General features: G+C 37.7%; 1 protein-coding gene across 2 annotated transcripts in view; it reads right to left on the reverse strand.

Moving 5' to 3' along the window:
- The window catches only part of pard3ab (par-3 family cell polarity regulator alpha, b), a 193104-nt gene that overhangs the window by 117102 nt on the left and 53844 nt on the right, over nt 1-22158 (reverse strand). For both annotated transcript variants that reach the window (XM_036555749.1, XM_036555748.1), the window contains exons 6-9: nt 14561-14652; nt 13659-13742; nt 8525-8650; nt 6472-6848 (exon numbers count right to left, since the gene is read on the reverse strand). In XM_036555749.1, the coding sequence (XP_036411642.1) occupies nt 6472-6848; nt 8525-8650; nt 13659-13742; nt 14561-14652 (679 nt within the window). The remainder of the gene's footprint in view (nt 1-6471; nt 6849-8524; nt 8651-13658; nt 13743-14560; nt 14653-22158) is intronic.

Here is a 22158-nt window from a genome sequence, read left to right on the forward strand (position 1 = left end):
TCCTGTTCCACATGTTCAAACACCTAATTATATAGCCAAAATTCTCTCTCAATCTAAAGAACTCTGCAAAATTTGCCAACGTGCCATTAATACACAGATTAATGAACATCATACAATGTGATGTAAAATACAAAACACTGCGGTTACCCTACTTAAGGATAGGGCAATATATTAAGAAACTCTCACCTGAAACTGACCAGTCGCGACACTCACAGCAAACAGTAAAAAACATGACTTCTTAGAAGGCTCATCTCCATATTACAGCTTTCTGCAGTACCAGTACTGCAAAGGTCAACACTGTGATAATGATTGAGGAACATATTATGCAGCTCCTTAAAAGCTTCAAAAACGGAATTCAATCATCATAATTCAACAGTTAATTCCAATTTCACAATGTGATTGGCTGGGAGGCACTCTATGGCCTGATAATGGCACTCCAACTGAATCTCTGAGTATCACTCCGCCTCATTCACCTGTAACCTCACAACAACCAGAGCACTCTCACTGTAATCAATGAAGCTGTCCACACCAGCAGCAAATGGCAGAGCACTGTTCTTGCTTGTATAAACAACAAATATCAGTAGAATAGGTCTAAATAAGCATCAACACAGTAAAACCATCCCCAGCCATCACACTGATAAGTTAAATTCCATCAGTGGCACAAGTGATGAAACATAACGAAGCACAGGTCAAACCAGGTACTGGATTGATATCAGGCTGCCATGAGGAGAGGTTTGGAAATGGTTAAATAAATGCATTGACATGTAAAAAATGCAACTAGTTGTATTGTATTTATTCTAATGTTTGTGAAAAAAAAATGGCCAGATAAAATGTCTCTTAACTTTCTCACGTGCCGTCAACTTTTGCAAAGTACTGTATGCATTAAAAATGTTTTATGTATTCCTTTCACTGGGACCTGAAACTTAATACATACAAATACTGCCATATACTTAAATATATAAACGCAACACTTTTTACTGAAAAAGCTTTCACTGAAAGGTTTTGCCTGCAAAAACATGGATGGGTCATGGAACAGAACCTAAATTAGTATTCCCACCATTTGCCTGTAAAAGGGCAACATTTCTAGGAATAAATCATGCATTTTATGAATCAACTGCTACAAAATGGAGGAATATCAAAAGTGTTGCATTTATATTTTTGTATAAAATAATATTATTTCTATCATGGTAAATAAGATACTTAAATCTGCTTAATATCTGTTAGCCTGTGTGTGTGTGTGTGTGTGTGTGTGTGTGTGTGTGTGTGTCCGGTTGAGGTAATCTCACACCTGTTTCTCAGGTAGGGAGCGGTCAGAGCCCGATTAAAAGCAGGAGCCAAAAGCATAGCGGGACAGCAGTGTCATCAGCTGAGCTTACAGGACTGTATGTGTGTGTGTGTGTGTGTGTGTGTGTGTGAGAGAGAGAGAAAGTGACAGATGTGTGTACATGTTTTGGAAGTGTGAATTCACAGACTGTATGCATGGCTTTTAAATTGTGCGTAAGTATCTGTATACGTTATATGTGTGTGTGTGTGTGTGTGTGTGTGTGTGTGGTGTGAGACTGCTCCAGGAAGCACAGTAAAACACACTGATGAGATCAGACAGCCATATGGAGAATCTGTCTGTTACATGCATTGCACCGACACACCACCACCTAGAAACACTCACCATGGTAACACACACCGCTGCTTAGCAACCCCGCGGTGCCCCCTGCACCCGCTGTGCCACCTGTCTGCTCATAGGTGCCAAGGCCCATGCCAACAGCTGTCAATCAATTAACACCCCACCCGCTCACTCGCAGCAGGGTGGAGATTACACAGATGCACTGACACACACACACACACACACACACACACACACACAAGAAAGCGACCATGCATTTTGTGCATTTACACAGTGTGGATAAATTACTAATATAATACAAACAATTTGTTGACATGATACCATCTGTATTCTGAACACTAACCCACCGTTTGAGCGGTTCTTAATGCTGACCCTGAAGCTGGCAGCATAGTGTGAACAACATAAGCATACTAGAAAAGATTCTGTGATTCAGACAATGGACCAAAGTGGACCAAGATGTGGTTATTTGGAGTTCTTATTAGCAACCAACCATAAAACCCAATCCACTGCATCTTTCTGACCAAAGAGACATCATTTTTGCTTTGAAACATTCATTTCATTTGAAGTACACTGGTAACTTGAATATGTAGCTATCATAAGCCATAAGAAAAGCATGTCAGAATTTTTAATAAATTATTTTGCACTCATAGCTCATTGAAACAAGCACAGAATTTACAGAGGAGTTGAATCCATTTTTCAAAATTTCTACATAATTCAACTGAGATGTCAAAATCCTCTCAAAACTACCATAAAACAATGACACAGGCAATAGGTCTACGCATTCTTAACTGCATTACGTAGTACCTTTCCTTGAGGTAGGTTTTAAAGTAATACACATTTTGGATGTCAGGTTTTTATCACCACCACTCTGAACAATTCTGACTCAGTAGTTTTTTTTCTAGAACAGAGCATTTCACGTCAAACCTCTCTGAATGACTACTTATTTAATTAAGCAGAAATCTGGAAAATTTTGGTGGAATTCCCCTTCAAGGTTCTAAACTTGCAATTATCACAACTGTCAATACAGAATGTAAATGGAGCATAAAGTAATTCATTATGTAATACAGAAGTAGATAAACCCAGGCAGTGGCTCTGCTCTACTCCTTGCTCTTGGTTGTGGTTTTGGTTGCAGTGGAAAAGCAATGACAGCGAGCATAAGCTCATATCTGTCCCCCAGCAGACCAGCTGACATTTCACTCAATCTTTTTTCCAAAAAGGCGACTCAACACACGAAGGAATCCAAAAAGCCACGGGGGATCACAGCACCCTGACATTTCCACACCATCAACAATAAAGTAACCTTTAACGACATTCAGTGAGTCCAAGAAATCATACACTTACTCTCTCAGAAACAGCAACGTTTGAGGATGGATTTCAACCATTTCCACCAGGCGCACCTACAGATTCAGCATCTCACTGCTGCATTATTGAAACAGTTAAGCCTTTGCCAGCTTCCTGTTCAACAGCACATCACCAGATTATGAACAGATGACTCCAATAATTTGCATGAGAACATGTCTCCTGTTACCAGTTACGAGGAGAAACTGATCGCTAGAGGTGGACAGATACTAACTAGGTACGCTTACCTGGTTAGATGCACTCAAATGATTGTGCTTTACTCGCAACTATAGTGAGCAAAACTGTCACGGTCATCAGTATTACCACAGTGTTGTTAAAATATGCTGAAAGTGTTCAAATAATACTGATACACAACCCGAAATCATTTCACCAATTTTTATACTCAAAACCACTTATAAAATCATTAGCAGTGTGCACTTTATACTTAAATAATAATGTAACTAGTATCTTATATGAAATATGAAAACCGAATCAAATGTGCAACAATATTACAGGTGGCACCATGTGGCCATAAGAGGTTCAAACGGTTCAAACATGACAGTCTTCAAATGTTTTGTGTTTTTCCGTTAATTCAGTACAGACTCAGCTTAATATTACTACTTCTGCCCTGATGAGCTGATTTATGATCAAAACCTCAGTTATTCTTTTAATGCTGGTAACATTTTACAGTAAGGACACTGAGGCTATTAAACTACCCTACCGAGGCTGTAGTTAGCTTCCTATTTGCCAGCTTCTTGTTCAAATTTACCAGTTCCACCTTAAACGGTGCAGCAGTTATATTCTGGCACCTGAGGTGTCATGACTGCTGCACTATTTAAGGTGGAACAGGAAAATTCGAAACAAGAAGCTGGCGAATAAGAAGCCGACCTCAGCTTCATAGGTTTACTGCTGGTAGACTGCTTTTTGATTCAGGTGATTTAAATGATCAAAATATCCCACCTGGAGTTTTATGTACGACGCTACCTAAATATGCGCTACAGTAGGACCTTCGGACAAGGAAGTGCAATCCGCCAGAACATTCACTAGAAGGTAGAGGTCACAAAGATGAATCATAAGCGATTTTCTTCCAGCATGTTGTGCAGACAGGCTGATCATTTTCAAACAAGTTTCACTCTGCACTCTTACAAAAACCAAAATATGAACACACTACAGACTCAGTCCTCTTAGAAGACTGAAAAATCTCCGGAGCAACGTCACCAGCTTCTGCCATGTTTACACTGACACAAACCAAAACCCACACTGCATGCTGCACCTGTGTCTGCGAGACTGTCACTAACTTGATGCTGGATAATATTTAACAGTGAAATGGAAATATTTAAGAGTTTTTTCAAAGCACGGTAATCGACCACAGTTTTAATAATAATTAAATTTTAAAAATTGTAACTAAGCTAAGCAAATTTTACTGTAGTTTACTGTGAAACCAGTAAGCATTTCATCACAACTTTTACTCAAGCATATTAGTGAGGATAGGAATCTACATTCTACTCAGTTACTCATTTTAAATCTTAATATTTAGTTACTAATTGCCTTTTGTGCTCTATTTCATTCGGTTACACTGGTGACTGCATCTGCACTGCTTTGTGTTTAATCACGCCTCTGACTTCTGAGGTTTATCATTTCACTTTAGATCCAATAATGCACTAAAAAGAGAAGAACTGAGCCTCAGTTATCAACTGTTTCAACAGATACTTCTGCGCTTCTACTCAAAGTGCTTTTTGAAAAGTTTTTACTTTTACTTCAGCCATTATTTCACAGGAGTAACACTTTTACCTGGCAGTAAATGTATCTCCATGTGTTAAGGTTACTCTATCCATCTCTGTCAACAGTAAAACAAACATGGAGTATAATCATTTGCTGCTGCTGCTGTTTGCCCCACCATTAGTGATGAGACATGAAAGAAAAAAACACATTTGGGTGAGGTTGTGGATGAGGAGACATTTGCAGTATGCCTTTTTGAATTTCGTTCTGTTGATGCTCTCAATTATACATACAATATCAGTATTTTGGTAGCTGATAACAAAACCAACCTCATGACACTCCACAATGGAACACGGAATCCCTTTCAGCATTGCTAAATTAATGGAGCCACAGCAGAGCTAATGCTGTCCTAAATCACGGTAACCTTCCCAGACACAAACTGTTGTTAGCTATTCATACTTCGAAAGGTCTTTTCATTTTTTAAATTTAGGCTATACTCACTGTCATCTTCACACAGCTATTTTGTTTGCACTTTTGAGGTTACTCACTTTAACAACTACTGGCAGCCTTTATGCCCTCTGTTTTTACTATACATCAATATAGCAAGGGTCCCACACTATTACCCCACAAAGACAGCTTCGTACGGTCTGTCACATATTTACAATTTATTACCAAATATGGTCTGCAAATCATTTTTTAAAACTTTTCTGTGGTTCACTATTTACCTCTGACAGGTAGACTTGCCTTACTCATCAGACACTGTGGCTGGAAACCCAACATAAGCTATATAAAATCATCTTAAGCAATAATAAAGCACTGCATGCAAGACGATCCAGACAAAAAGCTTACGCAGCGTGAATGCTGCTCGCTGAGCAGGCACGGCTGTCATTTAGCTATAACTAAATTAGGTATTATTCCAACTTCAGCTGACAGTTAATTCTGCCTTCTTGATTTATTCAGGACACAGCGGTAGATACAGTGTCAGAAATGAATTTAAAAATTGGAATTATCAAACAATTCACTAAGAATTAACCAAATTAACTGTTCATTTTGGCGATACTTTACTCGATGACACTGTCACAATAAGATTCCCAATTAATTGTACTATTAAATTTTAGTTAACATGATTTAACTGAACATTATTACATATTTATTAAACACAATGTATTTATTCTACTACTACTTCTAACAATAATTATTAGTGTTATTATTATTAGTAGTTGTTGTATTATTATTATTGGTTGTAAGTATAATAATAATAATAATAATAATAATGATGATGATGATAATAATAATAATAATAACAACAACAGTACCAGTATTAGTTGCATTATTATTATTAACAGTAGTTTTGTGGGGAGGGAAGAGATACTGACTAAGATGAGTGTATATTTAAGTCTATATTTAAGTTTACAACATTAGATAAAATGGTGGATGAAAAACTTTATGTAGTAAAAAATGTAATATATATGATATAAATGTTGTTTTTTAGTTTTTGGCATAATTTGAAAATGCCTGTTGTCCTACATTGTGTGCAAATTTCATGATGAATGGACCAAAAGAAATGGCCCAAAATTACTTGGAAAAAAGTCTGGTTCAACTGACTAACAATAAAGTGTTTTTTCCCTTTTCCTGCAAAGTTAGCATTTTGTAGATACAAGGTTTTGTTCTGACAGAAGCGATACACACACACACACACACACACACACATGTATAGCTTCTGTCGGAACACACACATATATATATATACAGAATATATAAACAGAATTGACCTGGGAATTGCAGACTTGTACCTTTCTTGAGCTGGATTCCGAGCCTCCGGCCAAACTTTTTACTGAAGCCTGGTGTGGGGGTGGAGCTTACGACCCTCTGAGGGGAAGCGCCATGGCCTGAGGGAGGTTTACCCATGGAGCCAACTGGATGCTGTACGGGATCATTTCTTGGCTGAGGCCTGGGTTGAGGAAGTCTGTGAGGGCCAGAGTCGAGATCAGCAGTGCTGACTGGCTCACTAGTGAGGGAGTCGGGGCTGAGGCGACCGAGGTGGCCGTGGTTTAGGGCAGGGTTTCGCTCGCTTTGGGAGATTTGCTCATATTCTGCTCTTCTTGTTGACGGAACCACATGGAAGAGAATCAGCGGTGAGCGCATTGCCTGACGGAACATGTTCTGAGCTCTGAGGAAAAAGACACACACGGAGAAAGACAGAAAAATGTAGTGTAATATGACAATTGTATAATACCAAACTTGAGTGTAATAAAGATCCAGCAAAGTGATAAATGATTAAACGCTCCTCAAAAGCTAGCTGACCTGCTAGCTGACCTCCCTGATGAGAACTATCAGAGAACTGTCTGGGTGAGGTCTAATATTCCAAGAGAATCGGGATTATTCAGCTCTACATGTACAAACTTAATGATGCTAATTTTGAGAATTTAGTTCTGTTGGCAGACAACTTGCATCCACAAGTGCTCATGAAATTGTCATAAAACAAAGCAACCCTTGTTCGGTTAGCCTTGACTTACTAATTCGCATTCTCTTGCTAGGTTACTCAGACACTAAGACAATGTGACCATTCAAGCAAAATTAATAGTTTTTATGAAAGCTACAGAATGTGGGAGGGATCAGCGTTGTGACTGTCAAGGATAAAGCTTACTCAAGTGTTACCCAAGAACTGCCCAATTTATATCAAAAGTGGAGAAATTCTGGGCAAGTACATGTAAACAAGTCACCAACTATTCATACAAATCCATCAAAATAAATGAATTAATAATAATAATAACAACAAGATCAAGATCAACATAAACCTAATTAGAAAGCACTAATGGATTTAAGCTGCTGGGTCTTTAAAGGGGAGTTTCACCAATTCTTCAAAATTTCTCTATAATTAAAGGGTTAAGATGCAAACAACCTGATTCAGAGTGGTTTGGTGTGAAATGCTCCATTCTAGGGTAACTTGCCGAGCCACTACTGTTCACAGGGGTGTTGATGAGAACCATATGTCTGAAACGTTTAACGCCTCTAAAATCTCCCTCACATTGAGTTATTATACGAAACTGTTAGAAATACATGATGCCTGATACATTGTTTCATGCAAGTTTTTAAAAGGATTTATGGTAGAGAGGCAAAATAGTCCCCAATGAAAACCTGTTTTTTCAGATTTGTCACTATTTTATCATTTTCAGCCTTCCATGTAAAACACAGAGGACATATATTTTGGATAGTAAACAAAATAACTATATTTTTACTGTGGACATCAAGACTCCTAGTTCCAATCACCACCAGTCTAAAGAAATCTGAGACTGTATGCTTCTCTGCAATGAATCCATTTCACATTAAACCACTCTCAACAACTTTGTTTACATCTTTACGACTGAATTTTGCAGAAATTTTGAAAAATCAGTGGAATTCCCCATCAAATCCATGCTGTTCAGGCTGAGGTATAAACAAGAGAATGTGAAGCCAGAGAAGAGCAGGGGTGGACAAATAAAAAACATTTGTACTTCAGCAATACTTAAGGTTTGTACTTTGTCCACTGCTGGAGATTACTGAGGGGGGAGCTCTTGTCAGTGAAGCCTAATAAACAAAGGAAGCAGTTTAAGTATGGTGGATGGGATGGATCGATTAAGGAAAGCAGAACGCCTTTTGTAATAGTTCCCCTTTGGTCAAACAAGTAGAAGCAAGCTTAGCACTGTAAGGCACAGAGGTGCAGAGACATAGACTTTCATAGACAGAGCGAGCAAAAGATGTAGAGGGGGACAGAGAGAGAGAGAGTGAGAAAGAAATTTAGCCGTGAGAAAGATAAGACTAAGAGAGGGTGAGAGTTGTGGTCAGATAGGGTCGTTCGAATCTTACTGTTCGAAGCGGACGTTGCAGAGGTTTCCATTGTTAATGCGAATGATGCAGTCGTTCTCCTGAAACAAACCCTGCTGCTGGGCCTTTCCTCCACGCTCTAACCGCTTCACCAACAAACCCAGTGTCCTGCAAGCAGCACACACAATTTCACATAGACCATTCAATCATTCTGCGTAGATATTTACATTGATTAAGTTATGACCAATTTAAACCCAAGGCATTCATTGGGCTTAGGAATAAGTTAAATATATACAAAATCATAATTTATATGCTACTTTCTATTGGGAGATAACAGTCCCAAATCCTAGGTGTGATGACTGTGTTAACTCTATCAGACCTATCATATCACTGGCCAGGGTAGTTATAATGCATGATAAGGCTAGTCATAGTAAAATGGATGGACATGTAGAAGTGGAGCTTTCTGTGCGCTCCACTGTTTTCTAGCACTACAAAAGAATCACTATTCTGTCTTTATTGTTGGATGCACTAAACGTGCACACATTTAGAAAAAAAATGATTCGTGATTACTGATTCGTTTCACTAGACCAGATGACGGCAACCCAAACGTTAAGAAGAGCCATTTTGTTTCACTAGACCAACAAAAATCTAACCACCTTGGGTGCTAATGTCCTAGTTTAGGCTAAAAATATAATATAAACAATGACGCAGACTTTGCTCTATTTTAAGCTTTATGTCAGCTATAGCTCTTTTCTCGTGTCTCTGGAAGGACACTTTTCCCCAAAGTAGAACGGTTTCTTGTAAAATTTCTCTCAACATTCGACTTTTTACGAGGCTGAAGTCGCTTCTCATTCTCCAGCTTCTTGTTCGAATTTTCCCGTTCCACCTCAAATGGCGCCTGAGGTGCCATAATGTAACTGTTGCACCATTTAGGTGGAACGGGAAAATTCGACTTCAGCTTCAGGATTTTTTAGTGTTTGACAGTTTCTTGTTGCGATTAAACCTATCAGGAAACCAGCTGGAGTTATTAAAATGGAAGGAAGTACATTCATCTCCAAATTATCGATGTTCACCTTAAATCTTTGCCTTTGCATTAGCTACTAGCCTAAGTGTCTGTGTCTCCGTGTGACGAGCAGTCTGCACGCCAACATTTAGGCTTAAAGGGTGAATTAACAGTTATACATTAACTCCAGCATTTGAGACCATTTATTGTTAAAACTGTTAAACGATCAGCAGAGCTTCATTTTACTGCAAAGAAGGATTATTTTATTTGTACCTAAAAATCTAATTTTACTGTGGAGCCGCAACAGGGCAGTAAAAGAGCCGCATGTGGCTCCACATGTTGCCGACCCCTGCACTAGGAAAACGATAAAAAGCCAATGAAGTGTGAAGTAAATTCCTATTTATGCATTATCCTGATCAAAAGGTAATGTGTGACAAAGAAAATAAAAATCTATACATTTTCAGCACTGTTGGGTTACATTCTTTACACATTAAATTAATGCAACAAAATCATCACGAGATCACGTTGTCAATGAAGAAGACCAGATGAAAAGGCAGAAACAGCTCATCATTCGCAGGTTACAGGCTTTAATACACATTCACAGCAACAACTGCACACAAATGGCAGTTAAACGACTATTAAATATTCCCTAAATATCACTGTCATTATGGCAATAACAATCTGGCAAACTGGAGACCATCAAGATCCTTCATTTGTTCATCTATAAAAAGACCTGCACAGACCTGCACTGCTTCTTTCCAATCAACCTCCATGAGCCCAGCCTCAGCACCTGACAGGTTCAGCTATAAACCGTTTTCTGAATGCAATAATAACCTCCCAGAGACTGAACTGAATCAAACTAAGTACTGCAAGGCCATAAAAAACCCCTCTGTCATCAGCCGATCTTTAGCATGAATACATTTCTGCATCTTTTTAACTTTTACAATCTTGTATTCTGAGGATAGGCTACTCTCATTGACCAAAGGGAGGAATGGGAATTATAAATATATATATACATAAAAAAAGGCTTTCAGCAAGATTAGTTCAGCTGACGCTAACTTGGCTGCTCTTTAAATACACAATCAGGTCCGTTCTGTTTCACTGGCCGTGTCTGTTCAGTTTATAACGCAGTTCATTTGAATGCAATTTAATCTACAGCACTGTGAGTAAACAGTCTCCGTCTTACTGCACTGACATAAATAAACTAGAAAAGACTTATGGCTTGTGATATTCAGAGTTAGAAGGACCCATACGTTAACAGTGCAGGAAGCCGGAATCTTAATATTAAACAGAGTTTAGATGCAGTCACTGCATTTAAAGTTACTGATCATGATTCATTACTGTCCCCATCTCAAAGAGCTCTCTTATAAGCCATCTGTGAAAACCTCTGGAAATGTAATGAAAGAACACAGGTAATGACTAAAATAACAGCTATGAGCTGTTTGGAAAGCATCCCTCTATGCATTCAATTAAATGATTCAATCTGAGCCTGTTTAATTTAAAATCCCAAAACAACTTCAGACACCTAAAATAAAAGAGAATTCAGCTTGAAGCTCCAGGCACATTATTCCGTTACTGATCTTAAGACTTATTTGAGACTAATAGTCATATACAGTTAACCAAACAACGATCAAAAAAAGTTGACACATCCTTCGCTGAGGACAAACCTAAATGTCAATTTTCTGGCATTTTTAGTTTAACACATTGGAAAAAATCAAATACACAATGGGCCATTACTTTTGCACAGGCCACACTTTGTTTTGTTTTTTCCAATATGTTAAATAAATGAATATGATACACATTACCATACAGTCTATGCATTTTCCACACTGAGAGTGAGAACAGTCAACAGGAGTTTTACAGGCTAAACATTAAGGACAGAGTACATGGGTCTTTTGTAACTGCCCATTTATCTAAAAGGTCAAGTCATTCATTCCACATGGGAGAGCAGGGTTCAAGTCCTGCTCAGGGAAGTTGATGGGTTTCTAATGCCACGTTCTTTAAACATCATAGCCCTTGACAATGTGTTTATCGTACAAACTCATACAGCGATAACATTAAAAATATGACTTATTGTGCAGCCCTAATTAAAACATACGCAAATAGACATGCTTAGAGCTTTTTCCCCCCATTTCACTCATTAACTGCAGCGGACACCTCACACCTTAAACTTAAACCAACAAACCTCAATTACTGTATTGCAGTATAACTCCTGTAACATAATATTTATTTGCACAGCTGTACAAATGTACATTTTTACAAATGCTCATATTCTGTAAAACACTGTATGTAACTGTTATTATATCATGTCTCCTCAGACACCGCAAACATGTACATATTCACTTCCTTAAGCTCCTTTCACACTGGCTCTCTATTAAATTTCTTATTGTTTACTATATTTATTATATTTTTATTTTATTTATTCCTTAGTTTTAAATGTTTTATTTTCTTTTGAGTATTTGTTGATAGTCTGTGCACTCATCTGGTCTGTCCAGTATGTTACATATCATACATGAGGTCACTTATCAAGACAAATTCCTTGTATGTGTAATATATCTGGCAAACTAATTTGATTCTGATTGTGCAAATAAATATAAACATAGCAAAAAAGTTACAATTTCTAATTTCAAAAGTAGTTGATAACTTAGTTTGAAGCACAAAGTTTGGTTTCAGATTTCTCCTGGACGCTCCCAGACATCACTGTTTTTGTTCAATTCCAACACGTGTATACTTTCATTTAATAAAGTATTGATTAGCACAACCAGGTGCAGGTGCTGAACGAGAACTATAATAAAAAACAGGCTTCCTCGAACAGAGGTTTGGAAATCGTTTCATGAACACATTAACATACATAAATTCAATTTACATACATAAATACATAAATAATTATTTTATGTGTTCCTCCTGCACATTGTGTGTGTGCAAGCGTGTGTGACTGTGCACAGAGACCTGAAAGACGCACCAATCAACTATATCAACTACAACCACACACAGACATAAACCTACTTGTAGGTACAGTTAGGGTGATATGTTTATGTATGATATGGATCATTATACTGAATTGGTTCAAAGTCAGAGCTGAAAATCCATTTTGGACTGATCTGGATTTCAGACTAAACTACTTTTGCTTTGAGTGACCCTTTACCTTAATTATGTTTATTTTATTAAATCAAATGATGGAACATTCCCTTTTGTCACTAACAAAACGAGCATATCACTACCAAAACTTTACCAAGTGTTTCAGTAGTGACTGCTTTGGTAGTGACAATTTTAGCAATTTTAAAACTCAAAAATGCTAGCCAGTACTAGAACTTGCAAACACAGCTTTGCACAGTTGCACAAACATAAAATCACAGTATTTTTCATTTAAACCCAAAAAGTTTACTTAATTACAGAAAATGTGAGTGTCGGTAATGACAATTTCACACTTTGAGACATATTTACATTTAAATAATGAATACATCAAAACAACCTCATGCTTTAAAATGCAGGGCGTGTGGCTAAAATAAGGCTCCGCAGTATGGACTACAACTGTAACAAGTTTCTGTAGTGCATAAAAAATTAATACTCATGACAAATCTGAAACTTTCAATCTCAATTTAATAAAAGACAAAAAGTCTTTAAAAAAACAAAACATTATTATTATAAAAAATATGCATACATTTTTTATATATATATATATATATATATATATATATATATATATATGGATATTACATTTTATATATATATATATATATATATATATATATATATATATATATATAAACTAATTATTCAAGTGTTATTACTTGTCACCTATTTACTATGAATACCTACTTGCTCAGAAAGTGTTTTGGTTGCTGCTTTTTAAATCTGACTCATTCCAGACATTAATTTTATGAGTTTATTCTCAATGCTATGAACTATTCTCAATTGTTATACAATCATTGATAGTTCCTGCTCATTAAAAAAAAAATCTTAATTTCATTCTTAAATTTACAGCTTCCTACAAATTGTTTGAAACCTATAAAATATTAGCATCCTACCAGAATCATTTTGGACATGTATTTTCAACAAAAACGATACATTATTCAAAACAGTGATTCCAAACTTTTGATTTTGTTGGTCCTCACATCATTGGGTTCCCATTTTCCTCTGAAAATGTACAAACACACAGACACCAGTGATTACCTGCGATCACGGCCACTGAAAGGCACGACATGGATACCCAGAGGCCCTCCATCATTAGACACCTCCACCAGCTTCACTATATCACTGAGAGAGAAACACATGCACACACAACGTTCACATAAAAATCCAGTAATGTACCAGCAATTCAACACCAAATTACTGATACACACAGGAGAACAATCAGAAAGAGAAAAATCAAAAGCATAAACACACACAAAAACAACCTTAACATCAAACAAACTCTAATACATGCAGCATAAGAGAAAACGGCACATTGTTTCTGATTTCAGGCTGACTTGAATGTAATTTAAAAAACTTCATAGGTTTCCTTTTCATTATTTCTACAGGCCCACTCATCCTTAAATGTTCATATTTGTAAACTACAGCTAGTGTTTCCTAACATAGTCAAAAAATAAAGAAAAACTGCAGATTTATAGATTTTTTTTATGGATATTTTCATATTATGGCAACAATATGTATATAATGAATCTTATTTCCTGTAGTATTAATAAAGAGCTTCAGAAGTCTATGATGACTGCATCATGTTTATTGATTATTCATGATCTGCAAATCTGTAAATAACTATTAATGAGTTCAGGAATGATTTTCTCATTTGTATACTCCTATAGACTGTTAGAGAACCACAACAGCAGTAGTCTTTGAAGAGACTGAAGTAGTTATCCTTTACAAACTGCATCCTACAAAAGGAGGACAAGACAGCAGCAGCAGCAATAACAGCAGCAGCAGCATGATTCATTACCTGCAGATCAAGCTGAGGCCAGGAACAGGGAGATTAAAAACAAACAGCACAGAGTGAGCACAATACAGCAACACAGATGCTTACAATAGGGGTTAAGCACAGACCAGCGGTGTATGTATGAGCGTTAGAGTGAGAGACTTACTCTAGTGACCTCACTCCCATGTGCTCTAAACTGGTGTCTGCCCGGCCTACTGGATCTATCCGTCCAACATCCTCCTCTTCTCGTGCCTCCTCCTGAAACCACAAAAACTACATTACCCACAATTCCTCCAGTGGTCACACTTCACACAGCTAATTAAAAACATGTTAACCTCACTTACACCTCCTAGTTTCCTATGGCATATACACATCAAGCGTCTTACTTTTTTATGAATTCTCACTTGTAGATCACAAGCAGGGAATTTCTGATAAGACTTTCAATCAACGATATTTCATTATGATTTTAATTTAATTTAACGAATTGTACCGCAGTGGCATGTTTTTGTCACGGTTTAACATCAAAAACTCAGTAAAAGCCAGAATTACAGACTCAAACCTGGCAGTACACAATGTAAACTGACTGCAAATGTATTTATTTGGGACTGTGGCACTAATTTATGTTTTGCATATAGTCAAACCCCCACACTCTTCTAAAACTGTGTCATATTTTGTGTCCTGGATTCCTGTTTGTTTTCACTGTGCACTAATCTTACACTATGAATCATTGCATTTATGTATTTAATGGAACTAAAGGGTTCTACACAACTTTAATGGAACTAAAGGGTTCTACTAAACTAGAGAGGAGATGCAAGGGGAGGCAAATAAACAAACAAAAACAAACAAACAAACAAATAAATAAATAAAGACAAAAACCAACCCCCCTGTAAAATGACTATCCCTCCTTTCAATCCCTTTTGGACCTCTTAAGATGGGTATTATCGATATTTACTTAGCACACCAACCAGTGAGGGATGTCTAAAGTCAATAAAACAAAAAAAAAAAATAGAGGTTATAATAATCTGATATTGTTTAAGTATTTCTTTAAATAGAAGGTAAAAATAATATTAAAACGTGGCACGGCCGGCTGCACCACCAGAGTGAGAACTGCTGCAGCACTGCTAACATTACCGTTATGTGTGTTAACATCATGCCTGATATTCCAGCTGTCGTTGGTAATTGCAGCAAGGAGTTTTATTAGATGGTATGAAATGCTGATTAAAGAACAAACATGTCAAGAGGCACTGATAAATTATCTAGCAATCCATTTAGTAAGCAGTGCTGAGTAGCTCAAGTCTTAGCGCTTTCTTGACATTGGAAGATGGCTACATTAGAAAGCTATGCATTTTGCAAGAAACCACAAAACAGCTCGAAGTCTGAAAGGGGATGACCAGTGTGTGGTCAGTTGAACCCACCATCCCCTTGATTTTTTATTTTATTTTTTTTACATGACCACTTGCAAGAGATATGAGTGTAGAGACATGAATTTAGAGCTGACCAAATCTGCACTTACTTAGGTTTTCAGGTGATTATAACTGTGTTAATGGATACAAATATTGACACCAAGTATTTTCATACCTAGTACTTTTTAAATGAACAAAGATTTTTGTGTTCACAACGTGAGCAAACTTTAAAAGGTACTCCTTTTTAGCAGTGATTAGATCTCAAACCACTTCTTGTTCACACCACAACTCCTTTAGAACTTACACTCCCCTGTATAAAGCTAAATTATGGGCTGTATTCTTTATCATTTAACAGATCTAACTGGCTGAACCACATTCAAAGCTGCAGAGAAATACTCAAATAGAGCCAAGCTATTAAAAACACTACGGTTTAGTGGTTCATAGAATCATTTTTAATGGAAATTATTTTACCGGACTTTGTATTTTATCATAGTGTATGTTCTTATGCTGTATAATATATTGTCACAGTTTGTTAAAGCCGGAAAGCCACTTGAGGCCATGCATTAGTGATTTCACCACTAATGCCGGTTTAACGAAGCATTATGTTGTGTAGCACCACCCTTTACCCAAAATAGAAAAACACTAACATACAGCCTCTTGAAGTTTATTGCTTTAATATGCCAGCACTGCTGTCTATTTGCAAGATCACACAAACCTGCAGCCATCCGTTTGTTCTGGGAGATACTGGCTGTATTTAAGGCTTTAAGCCCTAATGTTTTGTGCAAGCATGCGCAAGGATAGACCCCAGGGGAGTTTGAGCTCCTGCTCCTGCTCCTTTTGCCCTCATACTGTACAAGCGCCCTCTGGGTTGGTGTGTATAACTGTTTTATATTGCCCACATTGTTCTTCAAGATCCCTTCCAGCTAGACGAGTCTCAGCCTTGCTGGGGGAATAGAGCTCATGGTTCAGCTTTGGTTCTATGAAATTCAGCGCTCTTGGGCACGCCCTCTGCTGCAGCACTGACCACCTGTGCTTCTCCTCAGTAACTACGACCGGTCACGCATCACCACAGCACTGGAGATCCCACCAATAAATACTGCTAATATCTTCAAGAAAGTGTCACATTCCATAACATAGTAATACCGAAAAACAACCAAAACAACGTCTGCAATACAGTGTTGATAAGCTGCTCTTAAAGGGCCGGAATCCTACATTTGTCTTCCCTTTTGAGATCCACTCATTACATTTGGGTGGTTTAATGCACTGAAGACAGCCATTTAATTTTTTCTTGACCATTTTACAATCTCTCTCAATCACTTACAGTTAAATATGCTGTTTTTGTTACTGTGCCTTTAAGACTGATATCTGTAAAGTGAGCTGTTTTGATTGGCTGTTCTGTGCTCAATTCAAAAAGCACTCTGGGCTGAAACACTCTTTATAACTTCAGCCTGAATGGGCAGGGCTAACATACCGTAGGCTGAACAGGCTGAAGTCTGTAAATGCTTTGTTTTTCGTGACATCATGAAAACAGTGAAATCCAAACAGGCTGTTTTGCGGCTTAGTTTCTGTAAGTAGGCTACACTGACTGGAGAACAGTTTTGAAACTTTAACAAAGTTTAAATTTAAGTTAAATACTACACAGTGAATAAACAGTGCAGTAAATACTGCCTTGGCTTTGCATGCTGGTTGGTCCCTAGACTTCATATCCCGGCATAGATTGTAATTTTAGTGCTTTTGGCTGCCTTTGGAAAAACACTCTGTTTGGCCTATGAAACGTGATTACACTGTCCCTCCTGATAAAAATGATTGCAATGTGCAGCAAATTAAATTAGGTTTAATTCATGTCCATGTTACCCTTTTTTCCCTGGAGCCCCTGCTCCCCAAAATGTCTGCACACAGGCCTGCTTCTATAACCATAAAGCAAAACTCGAGGCAGACAGGGTCGGTTTCATTTTCACAAGGCACAAATCAAACAGGCCACAAAACGAACCACAAAAGAACTGTACTGAGACCACCTCGGGAGGTGGTCTGAGTTGGGTTCAATTGTGGGTGTGCTTAGAGGGGTCTAAGTTTGTTTGACGGGTTCATATATGCACAGAAAACCACGACTCAGAGGACTGAGACCACTTGAAATGCTGAAAATGCCATAAATGATTGTATATGACAAGAACAACATTATTGTATCAAATGAGAGTCATATGCTGGTTTTGGAGAAATCAGTATTACATAGTACAGACACTAATGATGTGAGGAGCCTCATATGAGTGTTCTGTAATGAGTGAGCGGCTGTGTGCTGTTCTTGTGAATCAAGAAATCATTCATTTGTGATGTTTTGCTATAGTTTTGTGATTTACTTTGGTTGAATTAAGTATTTTACTTTTACTGAAGGTATGAAAGTACAGATGCTGTTTCAGAGCTGGCAAAATGTGTCTTCAGCTCAACTGTACAACATGTTCAAACATTCTTAAACTTAAGCTCTTCATTTTCCGTGTGTAACAAATCTAATTAAATTAATAGTTTCGCCGAAAATCTAATTTAACTGTTTTCCCCACGCAACAAATGTAATTAATCAGCTTAGACATTTGCTGCTTTAGCTGTGTGTTTGAGCTATGAAGTTTATGTTGCTAATAAGTAACGGAGGCTTAAAAAACCCAGTGTAAACTTTAAGCCTAAATCATCACAAACTTGCCTCAAGCTACACCAAGTTCTTAAAGAGGAATTCCACTGTTTTCTTTCAAAGGTTCTGCATAATTAAAGGTCCATTAGTCAATTTATTGCTAGGAAAATATGAACACGTTTTAAAAGATAACCGTTTTAGCAATGGCATTAGCATAAGTGTATTTAATAGCCTGAATAACCCTGTTTGGAACACTGCAAGGTGGCGTAGAGGGCTTGTCTGTGTTTACACTGACCTCTTGCCATTCATTCGTGACTCAAGCACCTTTAAGTGGTTGAGATAAAGTTATTCAGAATGGTTTGGTGTGAAATGCTACATTCCAGAGAAACTTACCAAGTCAGAACTGTTCACAGTGGAGGTGATAGGAACCAGACGTCTGACGAGTTTAATGCCTCTAAAAGCTATTACACAAAATGATTATGAATACGCTGTCTGAGACATGCTGAGGCATTGTTTTCTGATCGTTTTGAAAAGGTTTTTCCGCCCTGAACAATTGCTTCAAAATACATGCAGGTTGTTGTACTGAAAAAATGTTTTTTTTTTTTTTTTTTAATCAGATTTACTTATCTTACTTACTTATTTAAAATATCTATATTTGTGTTGTAGCCATCGCAACCTCTGGTTCCTATAACCACCACTGTGAAGAAATCTGAGTCTGTAAGTTTCTCTACAATGAACCACTTCACACCAAACCACTCAATGGCTCTGTTTACATCGCAGCGAATTATGCATACATTTTGAAATTTCCCTTTAACGAATCTCAAATAAATTTGCTTATGTGGTTTTGGATGCTGTATGACACACTGTAACCTATAAAAATGGACACCATACAATGCACAGCTAAAACAACAGCAGTAACCATGCTGAAGCCTGTATTTCCATAAAGCTCAATATAGCCTGAGACAGTCTGTGAGCTGATTACTGAAAACACCTGCAGGAACACAGATTATATATAGTGCACACTTTCTTGAGACACATAGAAACACACACATACACACAGTCTTTACACACCTCTGTAAAGAGCTCTAGGGGCAACTGGACTGTTCTTCTCTTTTTAAAAAGACCGAAGAGACTCATGATCAACCTGAACAAGCATCAGAGCCCACCGACACTGCACATCCACTACACTCAAGCCAAAAGCAAGGTGCATTTCACGACACTCATCAGGTAACTGCAGGTGCACCTCCACGCATGCTCAGTGAAGAATCAGGGATTGTGGATGCATAAAGCTGCAAGACACACTCGCATACGCGTCATTAAATTTTCACAATGTTACAGGAGAAGACTCTGTGCCCCAAATTACAATGTGCTGGGAGCCTGTCCACTCTCTGTTGCCATGGCACCTCACTTCTCTCTTGCTGTGTGTGTGTGCGTGCATGTGTGTCTCGTATCGATTCTGGTGAACAGTATTCTGCACTAAATTTCTTTTTGTTCATGCATTTTTCTTGATGTTATCCCAGTCTTCCTCAGCGGTATTCCTTGCAAATTGCCATATGTTACCTAGTGCTGTGTTCGGCACTGCGGTATTAGGGAAATAGTGCACTGTATGGATTATTCTACCATTTAAGTTCAAACTTTAGTTCCATAAATAAATAAATAAATAAGTAAAACAATAACGTATTTAGAACTTGGATATTTGCAAGGATTATGTTATGATCTATTTAAACCCAAGACATTTAACTGAGTTAGTAATTAGCTAAACATATACAAAAGTATCATTTAGGGTACTTTCTATTGGGAGGTGGCTGTCAAAACCCTAACCTCTCAATTTCCACTTAATTCAAAATAATGCTGTCTCACGTTTTCATGTCAGTACTGAAACACAGAGGTTTCGTTCATAGGCGGAGCTTTATTTTAGCCCACACCCCTGCATTTTAGAGCAGGAAGTGAGACTGCACCCCTCATGGCCACATGGTGAGCAGTTAGTTGCAGAACCCAAGTCCAGTCATTTGGTCACTTGTCTTGGTCTCAAGGTAAGGTGAACCTGGAAATTGCTCTCAAGAAGGAATGCAACACCTCCATCTGCGGAAACTGGAAACTGAACTTTTTTGTATCATCATTGACTATCAAGAATACAAACAGAAAAAAATCAGTCCTTTCTGTACGTTTAATTCAAATTTGTTTGTTGAGGGTCTAATTGATCTTTCAATGACACATTAACTGGTTACTTCTTATTTTTTGTTGATGTTCACTGGTTCCAAAATTCAAACATCTTTTAGGGAAGATCAGAATATTATTCTTACTGTGTTTTCAGTTAATAACAAAAATACATAATGAACAGGTTTTAGGGAAGAAGAGACAGAGAATAACCTTAATCTTAATCTGGTCTTCACTTAGTCTAACCTCTAGTAGTCTTTACCTAAAAACTAGTACTAACAGCGCTGACAGGCCTGCTTAACTCTAAGAACACAGATAGGCTTTTGGTTCTGCTTAGAAACTTGCAGGCTAACTTTGTTCTTGTATGTGTTTAGAAAATCACACCCAGACACTGCTTTTTGTTATAATGATAAAAAGGCTTAAAATGAAAGGTCATAGCATTGTCGATCTATTTATCTATCTACTTATTTTCTAAACGTGCAAACATTTAAATCGTCCAACTTGTTCACCATGATAGACAGAATCTATCAAGCCTACAAGGGACCCACCACCCTGCACACCTGATGCAGCTCATGAAGGGCTTGATAATGACTGGATGAAGTGGATGATCAGTATCAAAAAAAAGGTTAAAATAAAGCTTAACTTTCTCACAACAGCAATGATACGATTCATTTCTACTGCCTCACTAAGCTCCCAATAGGAGTGTTTGATGTTTGTAGCCAAAAATGCTGGGCATGTAGCATTAGACAAGCTGTGCTTCAGCTGTGTCATATTTTAAAAACCCATTTTAGCTTTGTAGCCATGGGGACAAATTTAGGGCCCTAACTGATGTAGTTTTGAATCAGGTAGGTTGCGTTCAGATGACACCTTTCTAAAATGTAAAGGCACACCGCATATCACGCTTAAACAGAAGCAGGATGCACTTCTTAAGGCAATGCACCTGACTGACAAGTAGGTACACACGAGACGAGCCATGAACATTTTGAAACTGGCTTATATGAAAAAAATACACTGAAAGCTCTTTTTTCCATGGTTAATCTTTGTATTGAGTGTATCAGACATAACGCTGCTGTCAAAACAAAAACCTTGTATCACCAAAATGACAACTGTACAGGAGAAGCAAAAAACATACTTTACTTTTATTGTAAGTCAATGGAACCAAGTAATTTTAGAGAAAAGTTGACGGTTTTCAAACTTAAACAAGCAGTTTTAAAAACTCCAAGTGCGCTGCGCAGGACTGAGGACTGCTCTTTTGTCGTAGTGTGAATTGCTCCATAAACATCAATGAAGAAGCATGGGAGAGAGTTTGAAAAGGAGTCACCTGAATGCCCCTTTGCACCTACACTCAGTCACTAAGTCCTTTCTGTCTGAATCACCTACAACATAAGTGCACAATGTAGATTTACTTACTGTATCTGCTGCCTGACAACTTATCAGCCACCCTTCACCTCATCAATGGAAAGACACCACAAAAAGACCACAGCTGGCCTGAGGTTATTCTGGTCCTTTTTAATCCAGCAGTGATGCTGAGGTGTATTAAAATTAGAAACACCAATGCCACTATGTCAGTGTCCATCCTGAGAAATG

Source organism: Colossoma macropomum, unplaced genomic scaffold (genome assembly GCF_904425465.1).
Source record: "Colossoma macropomum unplaced genomic scaffold, Colossoma_macropomum, whole genome shotgun sequence".
In the NCBI taxonomy this organism is placed as follows: Eukaryota; Metazoa; Chordata; class Actinopteri; order Characiformes; family Serrasalmidae; genus Colossoma; species Colossoma macropomum.